The sequence below is a fragment of the Indicator indicator genome, chromosome 27 (genome assembly GCF_027791375.1).
Source record: "Indicator indicator isolate 239-I01 chromosome 27, UM_Iind_1.1, whole genome shotgun sequence".
NCBI classification, from domain to species: Eukaryota; Metazoa; Chordata; class Aves; order Piciformes; family Indicatoridae; genus Indicator; species Indicator indicator.
In genome coordinates, this window is record NC_072036.1 from 7,657,928 (window position 1) to 7,677,265 (window position 19,338).

The 19,338-nt window shown below is 43.0% G+C and overlaps 2 protein-coding genes across 2 annotated transcripts; both read left to right on the plus strand.

The window, feature by feature from the left end:
• On the plus strand, positions 1-10,110 carry GPRC6A (G protein-coupled receptor class C group 6 member A). Its single transcript, XM_054393152.1, has 6 exons — positions 1-194; positions 1,085-1,388; positions 2,766-3,593; positions 5,649-5,864; positions 7,241-7,364; positions 8,996-10,110. The coding sequence occupies exons 1-6, from the start codon at positions 1-3 to the stop codon at positions 10,108-10,110; spliced, it is 2,781 nt and encodes a 926-aa protein (XP_054249127.1).
• Positions 10,111-14,822: 4,712 nt separating this feature from the next.
• On the plus strand, positions 14,823-18,926 carry FAM162B (family with sequence similarity 162 member B). The gene is made up of 4 exons (XM_054393180.1): positions 14,823-14,940; positions 15,416-15,527; positions 18,301-18,409; positions 18,828-18,926. Exons 1-4 carry the CDS (start codon positions 14,823-14,825, stop codon positions 18,924-18,926), a joined length of 438 nt encoding a protein of 145 aa, XP_054249155.1.
• The last annotated feature ends 412 nt before the right edge of the window (positions 18,927-19,338 follow it).

The following is a 19,338-nucleotide window of genomic DNA, read 5'->3' on the forward strand; positions in this document are numbered from 1 at the left end:
ATGGCATTTGTTAGCTTTTTGATCCCCTGCCTTGTGGTCAGCACTGATACTGCTTTCTCTTGCCAGAATCCTGCTGACTTTGTGGGTGCCAGTTCTCCAGGGGACATTGTTATTGGAGGCTTGTTTGCAGTCCATAGCAAAATGCTGCGTCCAGAGGAGTATCCCATCAAACCAGTAATTCAGAAATGTGCTGGGTGAGTAATGCTGGAAATTGGATATATAGCACAAAAGAGATCACTGACATGGAATATGCTCCTCTTGTAGTAAGACCAGCAAAACCTGGTTTTCTTGTATCATTCTTGTAGTGTTCAAAAAGATCTTTGACATTGCATAAATTGTGTATAATTTGATACAGGATGACAAAGTATGGAAAAGGTACAGGAAAAAAATACTGTGTCTGAGGAAAAAATTACTGTGTCTGCCTGAGGAAGGGAATGAACACTTGATCCTGTTTCAGTCTCAATATACAATGAAATAATCCTGGAAGTTTGTGCTGAGCAAGAATTTAATTTCCATGTAAAAGCTAATTTGTTACTGTCTGTCTGAAGAATTCTGCTGAGGAACCACTAGAAGACCTCAGCCTCTGAAACATTTCTTTCTGTTGTGAAAGATGTAGTCATAGATTCAGAGAATTGTTTTGGTTGGAAAACACCTCTAAGATTATTTATTCCTTTCTTGCTTTCTTGTTTTTGATGAAAGTAAATACATTTTTTGAGAGGCTTACTGGGCAGGTGAAGTAAACTGAAATAGCTTCACTGACTCCGAGAGATGCTTCCTGAAGATCTTACTTGCAAATTTTCATGTAACCTATTTTATTAATTTGGTTTTCTCCCAAAGATACTTCTATTCAGGTGTATTTGTGTGTGTGTGTGTTTATTTTGCTTAATCTTCCATTTAGGTAAGACAAAAATCCACAGCTCCTACTCCTTTGTACACTAAAAACAAAAAATTTCACACAAAACATACTATCCATCATTTGACTATAGTAGTCAAATTCTAAGGGATATACTCAAAATAAGCTTTGCTTCAGTCTTGTTCACAGTGATATTTTTTTCTAAAATAAAGCCTCTGTGTTTCTTGACAGCTTTGAAATTCAAATTTTTCTTCAGACACTTGCAATGATCCATGCTATTGAAACGATCAACAATTCCACCCTGCTACCTCAAGTTACTCTGGGCTACGAAATCTATGACACCTGTGCAGATGTGACCAAAGCCATGGCATCTGCTCTGAGGTTCCTGGCTAAATTCAATTCTTCTGAGGATGCTGTAGAGTTCAGGTGTAATTACTCAGACTACGTCCCAAGAGTTAAGGCAGTCACTGGAGCCAGCTACTCGGAGGTGTCAATGGCAGTGTCAAGGTTGTTGGCTTTGCAACTAATCCCACAGGTAGGTTGGAGGGAACTCTTTCATTTTGGACAGAGGGTCAGATTTACCATGTTCAGAGTGAAGGTGTGGCTCTGATCACTGGGACTGCAAAAGCCACATTCGCTACAGGGCAGGATTTGGCTCAGCCTAAGGGTATCAGGAAGGGTGAGATTCAATTCCAAATGGAGTGCTTGATTCACCTGTCTAAGCAAAGGCAGTAAGAACTATTTTACATGCCCAAGGTACAGGAGTCCTATGCTATTGCAGGATGATCTTGGGCTCTTGGCAGCCTGGCTACACCTTTAGTCAGTCCTGTGTGGCTGTGCCTGTTAATCCAGCGCACCTGGGATGACACTCAAGGACTTTGTTTAGGCAACAAAGTTACACCCACCATGTCTAGTCTGGCTGGTGATGAATATGACAATAGCCAGTCTCAAGCTGGGAAAACAAAACAAAACAAAGCAAAACAACACTAAACTAAACTAAACTAAACAAAACAAAACTAAACCGAACCGAACCAAACCACCCAAAAAAAAAAAAAACCCAACACCAAAAAAAAAGGACCAAATGTGTTCAGAAATTTGGGAATTCTTCCTGAGAAGAAAATTTTCCTGCAAAAGTTTAGATGTTGGAATAGGGATGTGAGGAATATTGTTGTAAAGCAGAGTTTTACTTCTGTTATTCAATCAGTTGTAGCAGAGAAAGAATACAGCTCTCCAGGTACACACTGGTCCTTCCCAGAACATCCTTCTCTATTTCTGAGAGATTTAAATAGCAGTGTTCCTTTAATATTTTTTTTCTAGCTACATTCACAAGAAAAACTTAGTAAATCTTTCACATAATAGAATTACAGCATGCTGTAGTATTGTTTGCTGTTTGTTTTTCTGGGAGGTTCTTCTAAAAGACTTAATGATTCTTTAAAAACATAATAATCAAATCCTGGACAGAAGATAGAGATGTGGGTGAACCATATAAACATACTCAGTGATAGAGAAATGCTTCCAAATGGAAGAGTAGCAGCAATTGGTAACTTCTGCTAATCCTTCCAATGTTTTAAATCTTATTTTGAAGAGTATGTTGATGGTATCTGAACAGAGTAAACCACAGTCCTCATACCTCCAGCATACCTATCATACCCATTTTGAAAGGTTTTATTCTCTGCCTTCACTGAAGAAATTATGTGGATGAGAGTAGCAGAAGTAGTACTGAGCATCAGTTTGCATCCTAAGAACAGGATGAGAAGATCTGCTCCCTTTGGCTGCACCTTGTTGATGCTCACTCACAGGAGGAGGGAGTCTGGGTCAGGCTGGATCAAAGAGCAATCAAATAGCAGCCTTGGATCTCTTGGTATCCTTTGGAGGAGAGTACCTCCGTAACTGAATTGTTCGCTCTCTCTAGGTCAGTCCTGCATCATCAGCTGAAATCCTCAGTGACAAAATCCGGTTTCCTTCTTTCTTCAGGACTATCCCTAGTGACTTCCATCAGACAAGAGCCATGGCCCACTTGATCTGTGAGTCTGGGTGGAACTGGGTTGGAGTAATAGCCACTGATGATGACAATGGACGTTTCGCTCTGGAGAGCTTTGGGGTCCAGGCCATGGCAAACAACCTTTGCATAGCTTTTAAAGAACTGCTGCCTGCCTATCTGTCTGACACCACCTTTCACACCAAAGTTGATCATGCAATTGAGAAGATTGTCAAGGAAACCGAAGTAAATGTTATCGTTGTCTTCATGAGACAGATCCATGTGCTCAAGCTATTTAAGAAGGCAATTGAGAGGAATGTGAATAAAATCTGGATTGCCAGTGATAACTGGTCAGCTGCAGTCAAAATCAGTACAATTCCCAATATCAGACAGCTGGGGACCATTGTGGGGTTTGGATTTAAAAGTGGAGACATCTCTGCATTCCAAGACTTTCTGAGAAAGCTTCCTGAAAAGCCCACTGAGAACAACAAGTTTTTACGTGAATACTTTGTGCTTTTGTCAGTCTGTGCACACCTGGATTATCATGATTTTCAGATGTGCATTTCAAACCAATCCCAGGATGATCTGTTGCAAAATGTTGAGAATAAACATCAGATCTGGAGAGATGACTTTTTGAAGGCTACCATTGAACCAGGATTTATCCACAGTACTAAACTTGCAGTCTATGCCATTGCTCGTGCCATTAAAGGGCAATGCCAAGGCAGAGACTGCAAAGATCCTTCTGCTGTTGCTCCCTGGGAGGTATGATGTGAATTCTTTCAGGTCTTATTCTCTCTGCATAGCTTGCATCTCATTTTTGCTCTCACATTTCTGAATTTACTAGCTTGATCCTTTTCCTAAATGGCTTTTTGCTCCTGATTTTCTTCACCAACTGAAATCACAGACTATGTCCTAGACCAGCAGTATCTAACTGCTGCAGTGATGAGAACTAAACTTCATTTCTGTCTCTCTCTTTCTTTGGCCCATGCAGATGTAAAGGCTCCTGGCACTAAGCCATGGCTGTGATCTGCTGTAAACAGAGAAAGGTTATTGCATTTCACATAGAGCTGACTGATGTTGGGTTACTGCATACTCACTGTCTCCTCCTTCATGGGTATGATAAACTCATGGCTCCACAGCTGCAGAAAAGATCTTTAGCTGCTGGGTTTCCTTAGCTACCCTAACACCTCCCCCATCACCTTCAAGAACACACAGAGCAGGCACCAGCTCGAATGAGGGCTCCAGCCTGCAGGTTCCTTGCTGGACTGTCTTGCTAGCTACTCCTGTGGGATAGAATAAAATGCAGACTCAATCTACAGTGACATATCAGCTATTCAGCTACTCGTGGTTGGTCCTGTGGCTGCAAACCACTGTAACACACAGCAATGAGGGCTCTTGAGAGATGGAGGTATTGCAGGATAGGAGCATTCCCCAAGGTCTCACTTTTCCTCTCTCACCATTGTTTCAGTTTTGTCTGAATTCAGGTATTTTCCTCTCCAATGGATCTTTATTTGGAAGTGCAAATGCAACAGATTATTCTGCTCTCTGGTTTTGATTTGTACTGAAGTGAGTGGTAGGAAAATTAGACACAATCTTTAAGATGGGGGAGGTACTTGTTATCAAACTCTGCTGGGTGGGAAAAGAAGAGGAAAAATCAGACAAGCAAACCTGACCTGACCTTTTACCCAAGAACCTGCTCAGGAGTATTCACTTTTACACTTTTACTCAGAGGATTAAACAAAAGTTCATTTAAAAGTCAAACAAGCACTGAAGCACTGTGACTTGCTCTGAACCTTATCCTAGGTCAGGGCAGGTCAAACCAAGATAGGAGATTTGAAAGGAAAAAAACCCAGCCAGTAACAATAAGACTCTTACATGAATTTGTGAATGCAAATGTGGCAAATTCAGGACTGCTCTACAAGGGATGCAAATTTATGGAGCTGCATTTATATCACTGCTGAATTAAATCCCAAACCATCCAAATGAAAAGTCCTGCTAAGAGCCTAACAACTCATGAAGAAAACTGAGAGAGAGAGTTATTCCCCCCTGTACTGTTTTAATAATACATTTATTCTGCATTAAATTTAAACTCTCTAGAAATGAATATATGTGTATATATATATATATATATATATATATATAGCTTTGGAAGCAACTAACCCATAGCATACATCTCCACATCCAGAGAAACAATGGTCACAGGTATTACAGACTTTGCAAAAATAACCATCAGTGGCATCAAAATGTTGCTATTTATTGGCCCACTCTCCCTGAAGCTCAAGACATATTCTAAAGACTCTGTTGTTCCCACACTGTTAGAGAAACTGGGAAACTGGAAAAGAGAAAGGTTGAGTGACTAGCCTAAGTATATACCATGAAAAAAATTCCTATTCAGTCCCACACATCCATGCAACATCCATCTCAAGTGCAGTATTGGTTAGAAGCACATTTTGATTCCTCACAATTGGGTAAAGATGCAGTGACAGTATATGGACTTTCAAAAAATGTGGATGTTATACTTGAATAAATGACATATTATGTACACCAGATGAAGAAAACCAAGAGTTATTTCTCCCTGTAGTGCTCTCATAATAAATAATATGCATTTATACATAAATTTGTACATACAGGTTAAGGTCAATGTAATTCTGTGTCAGACATCAAATTTAACAGTTACAAAGGCAACTTTTACTTCTAGGATTTTACTCCTAAAAAGCAACATTTCTTTTTATCTTGATATTATCACACAGCTGTTAAAACCATTGAGTTTATCCCATTGACATGATGTAAGTTATTAATCCTTCTACTTATGTTTAGCTCCTTGAAGAGCTTAAAAATGTTGCAGTCATTGATGATGATGATAAAGAGATCAAGTTTGACTCCAATGGGGATATAAGCACCAGATACAATGTACTGCTTTGGAAAGAAATTGATGGCCATATGGAAATCACGACTGTGGCAGAATATGACCCAGAGAAAGGTGGTTTTATCTTTGAGGATGAAGAGAAGAAAAAAGAATTTCTGGATTTAAAGGTAACTTTTGATTTGTTGACATAATATGTGAAATTTGTTTCATGACTTCTTCTTCTTCCTCCAGTATTTGCAACTGAGGTATTTGCCAGCTAGAAATCTCTTTTGTGGCTTCATGGTCTCCTTTCAAAGCACAGAACCCTCTCTGGGTATATTCAACCACTTCCATGCACCCTGAGAAGCAGTTAGCAGGTTCAGTGATTTGAAATTGATTTCTCCAGAATGCTCTTAGGAGGTTTCCTAAGATGAGAAGTTATGTCTGTCCTAAGGATGCTAATCCAGAATCCTGAAAATGGGGTTTGAAACAAAAAATGACTCCCCTCTCTTATGTACCACCACCATGTATTTTGTACATGGAGGAGTCAATCTGTTGACTTTACTGTTTAAAAGAAAAAACACAGCCACATTTTGTTGATTATTTGTTTTTGTTAGAGCTGAGGTCAGCACAACCACAGGAGTCTGAGGTAGCTGGTGCCACCTGGAGAGCTGGCACTGGTGCAGACAGGACTAATGGGTGGCCCTGGCCAGTTCCAGCTATGCTGTTCTGTCATCTGTGCAGAGGTAGAGGTCTTAGCTCATTGTACAGCTCTGTACTGTAAAGTCTGTAGCACTAATGGTATGGGGAGAGGATGCTGGTGGGCTGGGCTGAATTCAGTATGTGGACTCAGCTGGTGGAAAGGCAGAAAAAAGTCCTCAGATCTTGCCCCTCCTTATGGCACTACCCAGGATGGCAAGGAAATCTCTCCACCTCCTCGTGAGCATCATCTTAGAGGGAGAAGAAATATCAGTGTCCCTCAGGGCTGCTTCTCCATTTTACAAAGAAAAATGTCTTTGGAAGGATGACCTGAGCACAGATCTCAAGAGAATGCCCTGATCAGGAACCCCAGAGTGGTGCTTCCTGGCTCAGGGATGAGCTGCCCAGTGCTAGGAATGTCAGTGCTGCAGTGCAGAGCACCTGCAGAAGTGTCTTCCCTGAGCTGAGATGTCTTCCTTAGGCTCAGAGCAGCTGAGCAGGGGGTCAGAATCTTACTTGTGAAGCAGTTCACTTGAATCCCTCATCAGATGCTGCTGGGCTTCTTTTGGAGCTCTTCATCAGTAGTCTGAATTGCAGGTTCAGAGCTGGATAAGACACTTGGGTATGGATTTTTAAAGGTACAAACCATTCTGCTGGTTGGCATTCAGGGCCAAAAAGATAAAATTATCATGTCACATGCTTATTATGTGGGGAAAATACAATAAACATCACTTTCAGATGCCCTTAAAATACGTTAGATACAAAAAGAGAGTGCAAAATGCAGAGTTACAGGAGCTTATGTTAATGTTTCTTAGTAGTTAGTTGTACATGAGTTGATGGGTTTTGTGTTCTCTGCACATTACAGAAGGTTCAGTCAACATGCTCCCAGCACTGCAGGCCAGGCCAGATGAAGAAGGTTACAGAAAGTCCACACACATGCTGTTATGAGTGTGTTTACTGCCCAGAAAACCATTACAGCAATCAAACAGGTAAGGAATTGTGACCCAAATGAAGGTGTATTTAGACATCAATACAATTGTTTTGTTTGGCTATAATGTGCCTTGGCAACCTTGGCTATAGCTTTGGGATGGGATTACAATATTTGTTTATGCTCAGTTTTGCACATAAGAGTGCTCAGCCTATAAAATTTGGTTTAAATGCTTTTTACAAGACCAAACTTAAAGCGATTTGATTTTATTCAGCTGACTAATATCATCCTTTGTTAGGATGGAAAGTCTGGCTGATTTATCAGTGATGCTGCCTCTCGTTAAAATAGAGCCTTGCTTCCCTGTCTTCCTGTAGTGCACCCAGCCTCATAAGGAAGAAAATTTCTTTTTATGATGACACTGGAACAGGTTGCCCAAAGAAGCTTTGGTTGCCCCATGCCTGGAAGTGTTCAAAGTCAGGCTGAATGGGACATTGTGCAGCATGACCTTGTGGAAGAAGTCCCTGTCCATGGCAGAAGGTTGGAGTAGATGATCTCAGAAGGTCTTTTCCAGGCCAAACCATTCTATGAGTCTACAAAGTTCCCTTGAACTTTGTATTTTGCTTGCCAGAAGATTTTTTGTCTTACACAGAGAGTACTGTCAAGTTTGATATATCAGTAATATCTTCTAGTATCAAACCTGATATGTACTTTACCACTGGTTCATTTATTGGTTCAAACAACATTTTTAATAGGGAAAAATTAAACATGGAAGAGAGAGATGGAACCAGGAAAAATGTGGAGCAATGCACTTTTAATATAGTGAGAGCAGAAGGAAATTAAATTCTATCTTTTTAATTAAAATAACTGTGAAATTTCTCCATAGCAGAGGAAAAGCATTCAAAGCAAAAGTAACTTTTCAAAGCATAACCTAAAGCAATGTTTATTTTTGCTGGTGTACTTCACAAGCTGTCAGCAAAGGGAGAGTTGGGTATTTTTTTTCTTGTTGAAATAGGTAAGGAAAGAAGCATAGTTCAAATGCCTCTGAGATACTTGATTTAATCTCAAGTCATTGTTCAGGCTGCAGTTAGAGCTCTGGCCAGGTCACATATCGCTGGTCAGCAATGGCCAAGGCACTTTTAGGTCCCTGATCATTTTCTCTATCCCCTCCCTGGCCCTGGCTGCTGGCAGATCCTGCTCCCAGCTGGCAGGCATTTGTCCTGTGCTCCTTCTGCTCCTTCTGCTGCTGCCGCTGCAGCCACTGCTGCCACCACTGCTGCCACTGCTGCCACCACTGCCACCGCTGCCACCGCTGCCACCGCTGTCACCACTGCCGCCAGAGTCTCCACTGCCCACTTCTGTCAGTACAACCATCACTGCCACCGCTTCCACTGCTGCACTTCTGCCGCTCCTGCCACCCCTGTCGCTACTGCCACCACTTCTGTCATGACTGCCGCTGCTGCCACCTCAAGCCACAGCAGCCACCACCGCCACTGCTGTCACCGCTGCCGCCACTGTCAGCGAAGCCCTGCAGCTCCTCCGCCTGGACGGTGACAGCCACAGTCGACTGCAATCAGCCCAGTCTGTTCCTTTCAGGATCCCTGCAGACTGTTCCTGCAGCTCAACCTTCACGAATCCACTGCACAGCTCATTGACTTTGGGTTTCTAAGCTATCTTCTTTGTTTCTGCTTTCAGATATGGACTACTGCTACCGATGCAGCAACAGAACCTACTGGGCTCCCATCAACAGCACCACATGCTACAGAAAGACAATCCATTTCCTCACCTGGACTGACTGGTTTGCTGTTTTCCTCCTCCTCCTCTCTGCCTTTGGGGTCCTGTTGGTTTTGTCAGTTAGTGTAATATTTACTAAAAACCTGCACACCCCGGTCGTAAAGGCATCTGGAGGCCTAACTGTCTGCTATATCATCCTCTTCAGCCACTTCCTAATTTTTTTAAGCACTGTCTTCTTCATAGATGAGCCCACAGAATTCAAGTGTAAGACCAGACAAGCCCTCTTTGGCATAAGTTTTGCACTCTGTGTTTCATGTATTTTAATAAAGTCACTGAAAATTTTGCTAGCCTTCAGCTTTGACCCCAAGCTGCAGAATTTCCTCAAGTGTCTGTATAAACCTGTTCCCACTGTGGTCGCCTGCACTGGAATTCAAGTCATCATTTGCACCTTCTGGCTGACATTTAGGACCCCTTTTGTGGAGCAAAATTTCTCAATGCCAAGAGCAATAATTCTGGAGTGCAACGAGGGCTCCATCGTGGCTTTTGGGATCATGTTGAGCTACATCGCTGCCCTCGCCTTCGTTTGTTTCATATTTGCCTTTAAAGGTAGGAAGTTGCCAGAGAACTACAACGAAGCAAAATTCATCACCTTTGGCATGCTAATTTACTTTATAGCATGGATTGTATTTATCCCTGTCTATGCAACTACATTTGGCAAATACCTGCCAGCAGTGGAAATCATCGTTGTGCTAATATCCAATTATGGAATACTCTGCTGCACTTTTCTTCCCAAGTGCTATGTCATCATTTACAAGCAAGAAACCAACACAAAATCTGCCTTTCTCAAAATGATTTACACTTACTCCACCAAGAGTGCCAGCAGTGTTGCTGTTAGCCAGATTTCTTTGGATTCAAAGTCTTCCAGCTCCCGAGCTACTGTCCCAGACTCGTGTAAATCTGAGAACTCTGTGAATGGAAACAGTCATTGCCTAGTGCCTGGGCAGATACTAACAGGAAAAGCTCTTCCTAAAAATACTGAAAGGACTGTGGTCAGGAAAAGACTCTCCAGCATATGACTAGGCAGGGTTAAAGCACCAGAAGTTAAAAAGCCAGCTTAGGGAGCCATTTCTCTTTCAAGTGTCTCTCTTGCCTTCTGGCATCCCCAAAGAGAGCAGGCCACATGAAACGTCTTCTCCTCTGCTACTTCAGCAGTTATCCATTACCGGATTTACCAGGCTCTCCTTGCTCACAGAGAGCCCGTGTTTCTGTGGTCACCTTGAGAAGCAGTCTCCTTTAACAGCTCCCTTCCTTCCCCAGCCCACTCATGTAGACCTGCAGGAACCTCTTCCACCATCTGCTGTCCCCAAGTAAAGCAGAAGCATCAGGAAATTATTGTTTCACTCAGACATATAGGAGGGAACATATGAGTTTGCCTGGATTTTGGGTTTTTTGGTATCTTTGATGCCTGATTGTTCAAGAACCTCTTCTTCTCACCTGGCTTTGTTCTACAGATCAAACAGAATCTGCTCCCAGCCTTTGTTTGCTATGATAAACAGGCCCAGTCCTTTAGTCTCCAACTTTAAGATAAGCTTTCCATTCTCCTGAACATCTCAAAGTAACCTTTTTCACCTGGTATTAGTGAACCCTTCTCGTTTTTCACTCCCCAAAACTGCACGTCTTATTCCACATGAGTGCTGCAGGAGATTTTAAAATTCCTTGTACTTGCAGGGATAGTCATGGACTAGAAACAGGTCTGTATAAAAATCAAAGGACTTCTCTGAAGTTATAGTTGTACATATGTTCATCTACTTCCTTCCCCCATACTCAGAGGATATCTCCCTTCATCTCCCTCATCTGATTAGTGAGGAGGGAAACTCACTCTGTTTGTCTCCAGTTACCTGCTCAACTGAAGATATAATGTCCACTAATTGATTCCTCTCATCAGCCTAGATGATGTCATGACCAGGATCAGTATGAACACACCCTGGGAATTTTAGCTTTTCTGTTACATGCTTTAAAACTCTAATTGTCAATGTGACAATGACAAAGCATTGTGCCAACACAGAAACAGCACAAGGAGGAACTGATATGGGCTGCTCTGGATGAGTCTTTCCTCTGTAGCTCCATGAACACAGAGCTTTGCTATGCCTTCTGTAGAAGAGGCAAAAGATGTGTTCACAGAACGAGGAATTTTTCTTTTGGGACAATGAGATCACAGAGCTTTTTCAAATGCTAAACAGCAGAGTTGTGTTGTCAGTCCAGGACCATGAACAATATTTTTCTGTGTTCATAAAGCCTACGGTCTGGAGCACAGCAACTTCTGTGCCATGTTTAGGCCAGATATTAGGAAGAAATTCTTTACAGTGAGAGTGGTGAGAGACTGAAACAAATTGCCCAGGTAGGTCAGGGATGCTCCCTCCCTGGAGGTGTTCAAGGCCAGACTGGATGAGGTCTTGAACAACCTGGGCTAGGGAAGGTGTCCCTGCCCATGGGCAGGGGCTTGGAACTAGGTAATCTTCAAGGTTTCTTCCAACCTAAACCACTCTGTGGATCTATGTTACTGTGAAATTAGAAGAAATTCCTTGACTTTTGTCCATGCTTCTGTTTAGATCAGGAACAATTGGATGTTGTGGCAGGTCAGAATAAAACGCTGTAGATTTGGGGATATGCAGACAAATGTATTGCTAGGGTGCACAATGTATCTATTTTTCTATCATTTCTATTTATATGCTGTAACCCATACCTGATTTTTCTACTCATATTCTGTTAAAAACAGCTACAGAACATTCCAACAATGGACACAGGCAATGAAATTACTTGGATGTTTAGACTATAGCTGTGAAGACATTCGGTAAAAGTAATTTGAATGACAAAGGTGCCATTTCCATACGTAGTTGAGTATTTGTGTGTGTTCTGTAGCTGACTGGAAGAATGCAGATTTATGCACATGTGTTTATATTATGAATGTTGATCATACACCATACATCCATTGCTATGAATACTGCAGTTTGGCTGCCAATGCAGCAAAAAGCCTCTCCCCAAAAGAGAGAAGCAAAGCTTCAACTGCATGATGACTGTCAGCACTAAACTGGTTAGAAAAGTTAATTTGGCTCCAATGTTGACTGGGAATTTATTGCTTTCCAAAGTGTTGACCATGTCATGTTTTGAAGATATAAGGGAAGGGGATGATTAAAACCATACAATTGTTTTAAAATGAGTTTGCTTACTTAATTTCCTTACCTTCTATCATGAATTTCAGTTTGGCCTTAACAGCAGCAATGCAGGCACCTGTGCAGTGTTTCCATCCAGGAGATCTCAGCCTTCTTCTTATAAATGCCCTTTAGGTTGAAAGCTCAATATGAGAGGGCACTCCCCCTATGGGGCAAGGGGGAAAGTATCTTGAGGGGTAGTGTGTAGTAAAAGCAACATGAAGTTCTCTACAGAGGGATCTTTAAGGAAAGACATCACAGAATTGATGGCAGAATTTCAAAGGAGTCCTACATGCTGTGTCTGCCTCTCTCAGGTCTTCTGCATAAAGCACAGTCAATGGTGAAGCTGAGAAGACACAACAGATTTTTTAGCCAGACTTGGCAGAAAAACAAGTGATGCTGTACAAAGCTGTTTTTAAAGGCCTCATCTGCAAGAAGCAAGTTGTCATATGTAGGTAGAACATAGAGGGATTGTGCTACTCTATACAGAGAAGAGAACAAAAAAAAAAAAAAAAAAAAAAAAAAAAAAACCCACCAAAAAAAAACCCAAAACAAAAAAAACCCCACAACCTGAAAATAGGGGTTCATGCAGTTCTCTGCTCTGCAGCTCTTTGGTGAGCTCTGGGAACTGTTCCTGTGAGCTTCCTCCCAACAGCCCTGCCTACAATCCTCGGAACTACAATGATTCTAAATGTGTGGGTTGCCAGCATGAGGAGCAACTAATAGCAACCTTTGGGATGCTGCTCCTAACACAACGCTAGGCAGCCCAGCCCAGATGTGTTGATTCTTCTTGCCCTTCCCAGCTGTGTCTCCAGAGACAAGGAGCACTGCTTGACACCACACTGCTCTCTTTGAGCAGGAAGAAGGCAAAGGCAAAGGGAATACAGGCAGAGTAGGATGGGAGGAAATGGCCTCAAGTTGCATCAGAGAAGGTTTAGATTGGATACTAGAAGAAGCTTCTTCACTGAAACAACTTCTAAACACTGGCACAGGCTCCCCAGAAAAGTGGTTGAATCCCCATCTCTGGAGGTGTTTAAAAGACACAGAGAAGTGGCACTGAGAGATGTGGTTTAGCACCAGACTTGGTAGAATTAGATAATGGTTGGGCTCAATAATCTGAAAGATCTTTTGCAACCAAAATTATTCTATAATTCTATGATCCTATGACTACAACCCCAGTATCACCCTCTAGGTCACTTCTGTCAATGTGTCTCCACCTCCTGAGAGGGTTTCTGAAATAGGACAGAGCTGCTCAGGGGTGTAGGGTATGCAAGGAGGTGTGGGATTTTCCTTTTTGTTATTTTGACAAGGACATGAGAAAGCCAGTGTGGAGCTTTGATTCAGACAGCTGGGTTCTTTTGTTTAGAGAACAGCTCATTAGCTAACAGAAATTTTGTTCTGAAATAGAATGTAGGAAGACTGATTTTTTTTTTTTCTATCTCTATCTCTCTCTTTTTTTTTTTTTTAAGTTGGTATGAGTTAAATGGATGGGAATGGCTTTGATGTTTTTCTAATAAGGACTTATTACTTCAATTATTTTGGAATGGAAACTGTGTATGAAAAAGAAAACATCAACATGGGACCAATTATTGAAAAGAAACTGCTTTATTGAAAATCCTTCCAGATAGAAATGTCCAAACAACTTTTTTTTTTTTTTTTTTAAGTTTTCATATCAAGGACACTAGAACTTTGTAACCACACTTTGGTGGCAAAGTTATGATTTCCCCTACTCAATAATTCGCTTTCAGAGAATGTTGCTACCTCTGGCTCTGCTCCTGAAAAGAGATAACTGAAGGTTTTGGCTACAGATGGTTCAAGACTCCTCAGTCGTGTAGTCAGGCTGAGGACAGGCAGTGATAGATCCCTGGGGAGCAGGGCTTCCTCTGTCCATCCACAAATGTTCTGTCCTTGGTTGGTGGATGGAAAATCTGATGAAGCACTGTTGATGCACCAGGCACTGCTCTTGTGGGACACTGTGTTAGCACTGGTATAGTGCTGGCAGAGGATGTAGCTTACTAAGTAGGTATTCATTGCTGACTTTTCTGCATTTTGTTAGAGGATATGTTTGTACTGAATTTATTTTTCATTTTTTGTTAAATAAAGGTTTAGTCTGTCCAGGATGTGAAAGGCCAAAAAACAAAACAAAACAAACCAACCAACCAACCAAACAAACAAAAAAACCCACATATATATAAGTTTTTCAACTGAAGTAAACAGAAAAGCTTGTGATGGGAATCAGAAAGTCTGAGTCTTCTTGAAAGTGACAAGCACTGGTGTGAGCAGGGATGGGTTGAGGGGCAGGAATCCACCCCGGTCTAACCCTCAGCTGAAGCACCGCTGCTCTGTAACCCAGTTTTGAGCTGAACGCTGCAGTGTCCCTGATAAAAATCATCCCGGGATGATCGCAGCATCCGAACCCCTTGCCGGCGGCCGCCCTGCCTCGCCTCGCCCCCGGGCGCGGCTGGAGAGGGGCGGGGAAGAGTGGGGTTGGGGAGGGAGGGGCCGGGAGAGGGACCGGGGCTGGGGGTGCGAGGCCGAGGCAGAGGGTCGCTTCGCACCGCTCCTCGCCGCTCCTCGCAATGCTGCTGGCTCGCCTCCGCCCGGGACATCTCCTGCGGGCCGCCCTGCTCCGCCTGCCCCTGCCGCGGGGAGTCGGAGGCGGCGGGGAGCCCGCTCGGACCCCGGGCACCGCTCGCGGTAAGGGGCTCTGCGGGACGGACGGGCTGGGGGGGGTCTGGCACCGCGGCACCAGCTGCACCTTGAGGCGGCCGGGAGAGGGGCTCGGGACCGCGGTGGAGCGGGGCTGGTGCTGCCCGCCGGGAGTGGGGCACGGCCGCTTGGGCACTGCCGAGCGGTGTCCTGCTGCCTTCGGAACCCGCGGGCTGTGGAGGGGTGGGATCAGACCTGCAGAGAGAGCGTGAGGATAACGGTAGAACGGAGGCCTCAAAATTTAATCCTTGAGTTCCTGCTCCAAGCCCAGGGTGGGCAGGGGTTTTCCCCTTCCACCAGCACTGCCATCCCTCTCTCCCTCCCTCCCTCCATCTCTCCCTCACCCATCCATCCCTCCCTTCCTCATCCCTCTATCCCTCATCCTTTTATCCATCCCTCCATCCCTCCATCCATCCCTTCTTGCTGCATGGTCTGACCAAGCCTTTTCTTCCTAATCTTTAAGCTGAGCAGGCTCACAAGGTGGTTGCAAGTTACAAACCTTCACAGTTTGACAAAAAAATCCTTGTCTGGACCGGACGTTTCAAGACAGAAGAAGAGATTCCGCCGAGAATCCCGTAAGTGAGCTGCTTGTGTTCAAGGGGAACATGGAGCTGGAGGGAAAGCTGTGACCTGAGCCTGATCTAAAGCTTTTCCACAGATTTTGAACCAGACAGCTTTTCAGCGCTGAAAACTTGGAAACAAACTAGAGGGCAAAAGAATTTCCTGTCCTAGTTAGAGGTTAAGATGAAAAAATGTTCCTTACTGGGGTCCCCAGAGCCTGGAATTAAGGACTGGATTCATCTGAGCAGATAGCCTTGGTTCCATTTACATCCTGGCTTGTTTGTTTTGCAAACCAGAGAAGGATGTGCAACCAGAGAAGGATGTTATCGGTAAACAATATTTTCTGTTTATAGCTCCCATAAACACTTCTGAGGGGGCTGACCATCACTGAATAGTAATATCCAATAATTTATGATGTATGATAGAAGCTGAGGAAAAACAAGAGAAGGAGGCTATGAGAGAAATATTCCCCAGCAAGGAAAACTTGACATAGCCTTAGCCTTCCATTCTTGTTGACTAGATGATCTTTGAAGATCCATTCCTACCCAAAACACGCTGACTTGGCTGTAAGTTAGGGTTCCCCAGTCACTGAACACATGAAACCCCTCTAATGCCAACTGCTGCCTTTTTCTTAGGATGTTATAGAGTGTCCAGAAGACTCTCCAGGGCACTTAATCATCACAGTATGACCCTGTCCAGGGTATTGTGTTGAGTGTAATAAGCTGTGTACAGACCTGTGTCAGCAATAGGTTCATCCTCTGCCTGTTCCTGTGGTTCCTGACAGTTTCACTGCTGTTTGCTAAGCTGGACATGAGGCTTTCTAAACAGTCCACCCTCCTTGTGCTGTGCTAGTCTCACCATCTTCCCCTAGGGAAAGGTTTAGACAGGTCTCAAAAGCTCTAAAAGCTATTCAAGTCACCAGGAGATGTTATAACTCCATATGTTATGACCACTTCCCAGGGAAGTGGTGAAGTCATCATCCCTGTTCAAAAACCATGTAGACATGGTACTTCAGGACACGGTTTAGTGACAGGGTAATGTTGGGTTGATGGTTGGACTTGATGATCTTGGAGGTGTTTTCCAACCTCAATGATTCCATGATGAGGCCACAGGCATTTGCCACATACATGCACACAAATCGCTGGTTTCCATGCACTACCTGGCCTGGCAAGTGTGACCACTTTGTGGTTCCTGGGTGAGCAAAGTCTGTTTAGAACTGTAAGTCACAAGAGGTAAAACACAAAAATTGTGAGACTCTGAAGCTCAACCATGTCACTGCTTTATTACCAAAAAATAAAAACACCCATTAAAAAAAAAAAAAAATTGCCAGATAGCCATTACCTCTGAGCACAATCTAGCTGCTCAAGGCAGTTTCACTAAGGGTCAAATCTGCAGTCCTGACTCAAGGTGGTTGTGGTTTGTTTGTTTTTTTTTAAAACAGGTGTTATTGGCTTCAGCAGAGGTTTTACCCAGAGTCCTGACTAAGGATTGAGTGGCAAAGGCTCTAATGTGCAATTAGGGAAGAACATAATCAGTTTTGCTTTCCTTAAAGCAGAGGCAGACAGCAGAGAGAAAGCGAAAAATCTGCTTCAGAAGAGTTTCAATTACCACACTGTGAAACATGATTAGGAGAATAAGGCAGACTAATAACATTTATGGGCTTGCTTTTGTTGCTACAAATGGATTAGTGGACTGATGATTTTATGTGCCAGCCTGACGTGTGGTTTGTTTTAAAGATGATGTTTACCACTGTACAAAACCAAAGCAGTTGCTTAGATCTACAGATGCTGTCAGTCATCTGCAAGACACATGCTCCTGTGTGTGTTGGTAAGGAAGGGCACAGCATGGCATAGCCATGTCAGATTTGCCCTCTTCCATTGCATTAAGCCTTGGAGAAGATGCACTACAGCCCTCAGCTTCTGTGGGCAGAATTTCCACTCTAAAACCCTGTCTCTGCCCCATCCTACCACTCATCCTCTTTGAAATAAAGCCAAAGGTGTTTGGGAGGGGGTGAAAAGAGATCAAAATCTTAATTTACAACATAGAATCAATTCTTTATGCAGTTATCCTTTTTTAACATAACATGGTTCAATGGCCATGGTCTAAATATAAGGAATGATTTTTGGTCTATTTACCCCAAGTACTTAAATATTTATTGCATGAGCAATTTTTTTAATATATAATTATTTTTTAAATCAGCTTAAAAATGAAATAAAAATCAGTCTGGAGGAGGTTGAGGGGAGACCTCATTGCTCTCTACAACTGCCTGAAAGGAGATTGTAGTGAGTTGGGGGTTAGTCTCTTCTCCTTAGTATCAGGCAGCAGGATGAGAGGATATGGCCTAAAATTGTGCCACGAGAAGTTTAAATTGGATATTAGGAAAAATGTCTTTGCTGCAAGAGTGGTCAGGCATTGGAACAGGCTGCCCAGGGAGGTGGTGGAGTCACCATCCCTGCAGGTGTTCAAGAAATGTGTGGGCATGGCACTTTGGGACATGGTTTAATGAACATGGTGGTGGTAGGTTGATAGTTGGCTTTGATGATCTCAAGAGGTCTTTTCCAACCAAAACAATTCTGATTTTATGAAATCCATTAAATGTTGCTTTTCCACTGTTTTAAGGTCAGAAATGCATAGTTCTGGAGAGTACATAACCACCATAGCAAGCTGCAGATGCTTGTTTTAGAAGCTAATTCTGGGTTTATGTTTCAATTGTGGTGTTATTTCTGCAAGATTTTCAAGAAGAAATATTTCATTTTTTTACTGATTCAATGCAATAACTAATTACAGGCCAGAGATGCTGGACAGAGCAAGAAACAAAGCTCGGGTTAAAGCTTGTTACATCATGATTGGACTCTCAATTGTTGCCTGTTTCGCAGTGATTGCCTCAGCTAAAAAGGTGAGTACAGCACTAGCCAGGCATCACCTTGCATACTCAGGAATGATGGAATTCTGTGCAAAGGGGTCAAAACAGCAGCACTTTACATATAGTTTTAGTTAAGCAATGTTCCTGCCCTTTCTGATGTGTAAGTGGTTGCTGTCTCTTCCTGAGATTGGGTAGCTCTCCCTGAGGTGCATTGTTACTCCTACTAATTATGCTGCTCCTAAGTAGAATGGTTTGGTTGGAAGGGACCTTGAACATCTTGCTTCCAACCTCCCTGGCATTGGCAGGGATAACTTCCACTAGAACAGGTTACTCAAGGCGTCATCCAGTCCGGCCTTGAAACACCTCCAGAGAGGGGGCATCCACAACCTCCCTGGGCAACCTGTTCCAGTGTCTCACCACCCTCAGTGTAAAGAATGTTTTAATTCTGCAGGCTGCTGCACGTCACGAGTCCTTAACCAGCTGGAACTTGGCAAAGAAGGCCAAGTGGAGGAAGGAGGCTGCACTGGCAGCGGAGTCGAAGACAAAGTAACTTGATATAAAATGCCAAAAGTCCTTCTAGGAGCAAAATTAACTGCTAAGAGTGATTAGTGAATGTCACCAATGTATGGACAACTGTGGTACTGCACACACTGGAGCCAATAAGGGCAGTGGTTCCAGGATCACAAAGAGAAAATGGAAGGGCTCTTCTAGGGAGATATTCAATGTATTTGTTGCATATAATTAAAATTAGAATGTTTTGCATTATGATTAAAAGCAGTAACTAATTCTAGAGGAAAGGAGGTAGTTTGCTAAGAACATGAGGCATGTTTAGTTAGACATTTACAACACACTTAAAGCCAAAAAGTTCTGTCTGGTGACAGTGCAGAGTTTTACAACACACAGATCTGACAGTTTGAATTTGCCTGCCTCAGTGCTGTATTCAGAATGGCATTTCTGTGCCC

What these genes read in the sequence shown, in the direction of transcription:
- GPRC6A (XM_054393152.1), top strand. Translation starts at nt 1, where the DNA reads ATGGCATTTGTTAGCTTTTTGATCCCCTGCCTTGTGGTCAGCACTGAT. An exon ending in AAGAATTTCTGGATTTAAAG is followed by an intron (nt 5,865 to 7,240) that starts GTAACTTTTGAT and finishes TGCACATTACAG; the next exon opens with AAGGTTCAGTCAACATGCTC. An exon ending in CCATTACAGCAATCAAACAG is followed by an intron (nt 7,365 to 8,995) that starts GTAAGGAATTGT and finishes TTCTGCTTTCAG; the next exon opens with ATATGGACTACTGCTACCGA.
- FAM162B (XM_054393180.1), top strand. Translation starts at nt 14,823, where the DNA reads ATGCTGCTGGCTCGCCTCCGCCCGGGACATCTCCTGCGGGCCGCCCTG. An exon ending in GAGATTCCGCCGAGAATCCC is followed by an intron (nt 15,528 to 18,300) that starts GTAAGTGAGCTG and finishes AACTAATTACAG; the next exon opens with GCCAGAGATGCTGGACAGAG. An exon ending in TGATTGCCTCAGCTAAAAAG is followed by an intron (nt 18,410 to 18,827) that starts GTGAGTACAGCA and finishes TTAATTCTGCAG; the next exon opens with GCTGCTGCACGTCACGAGTC.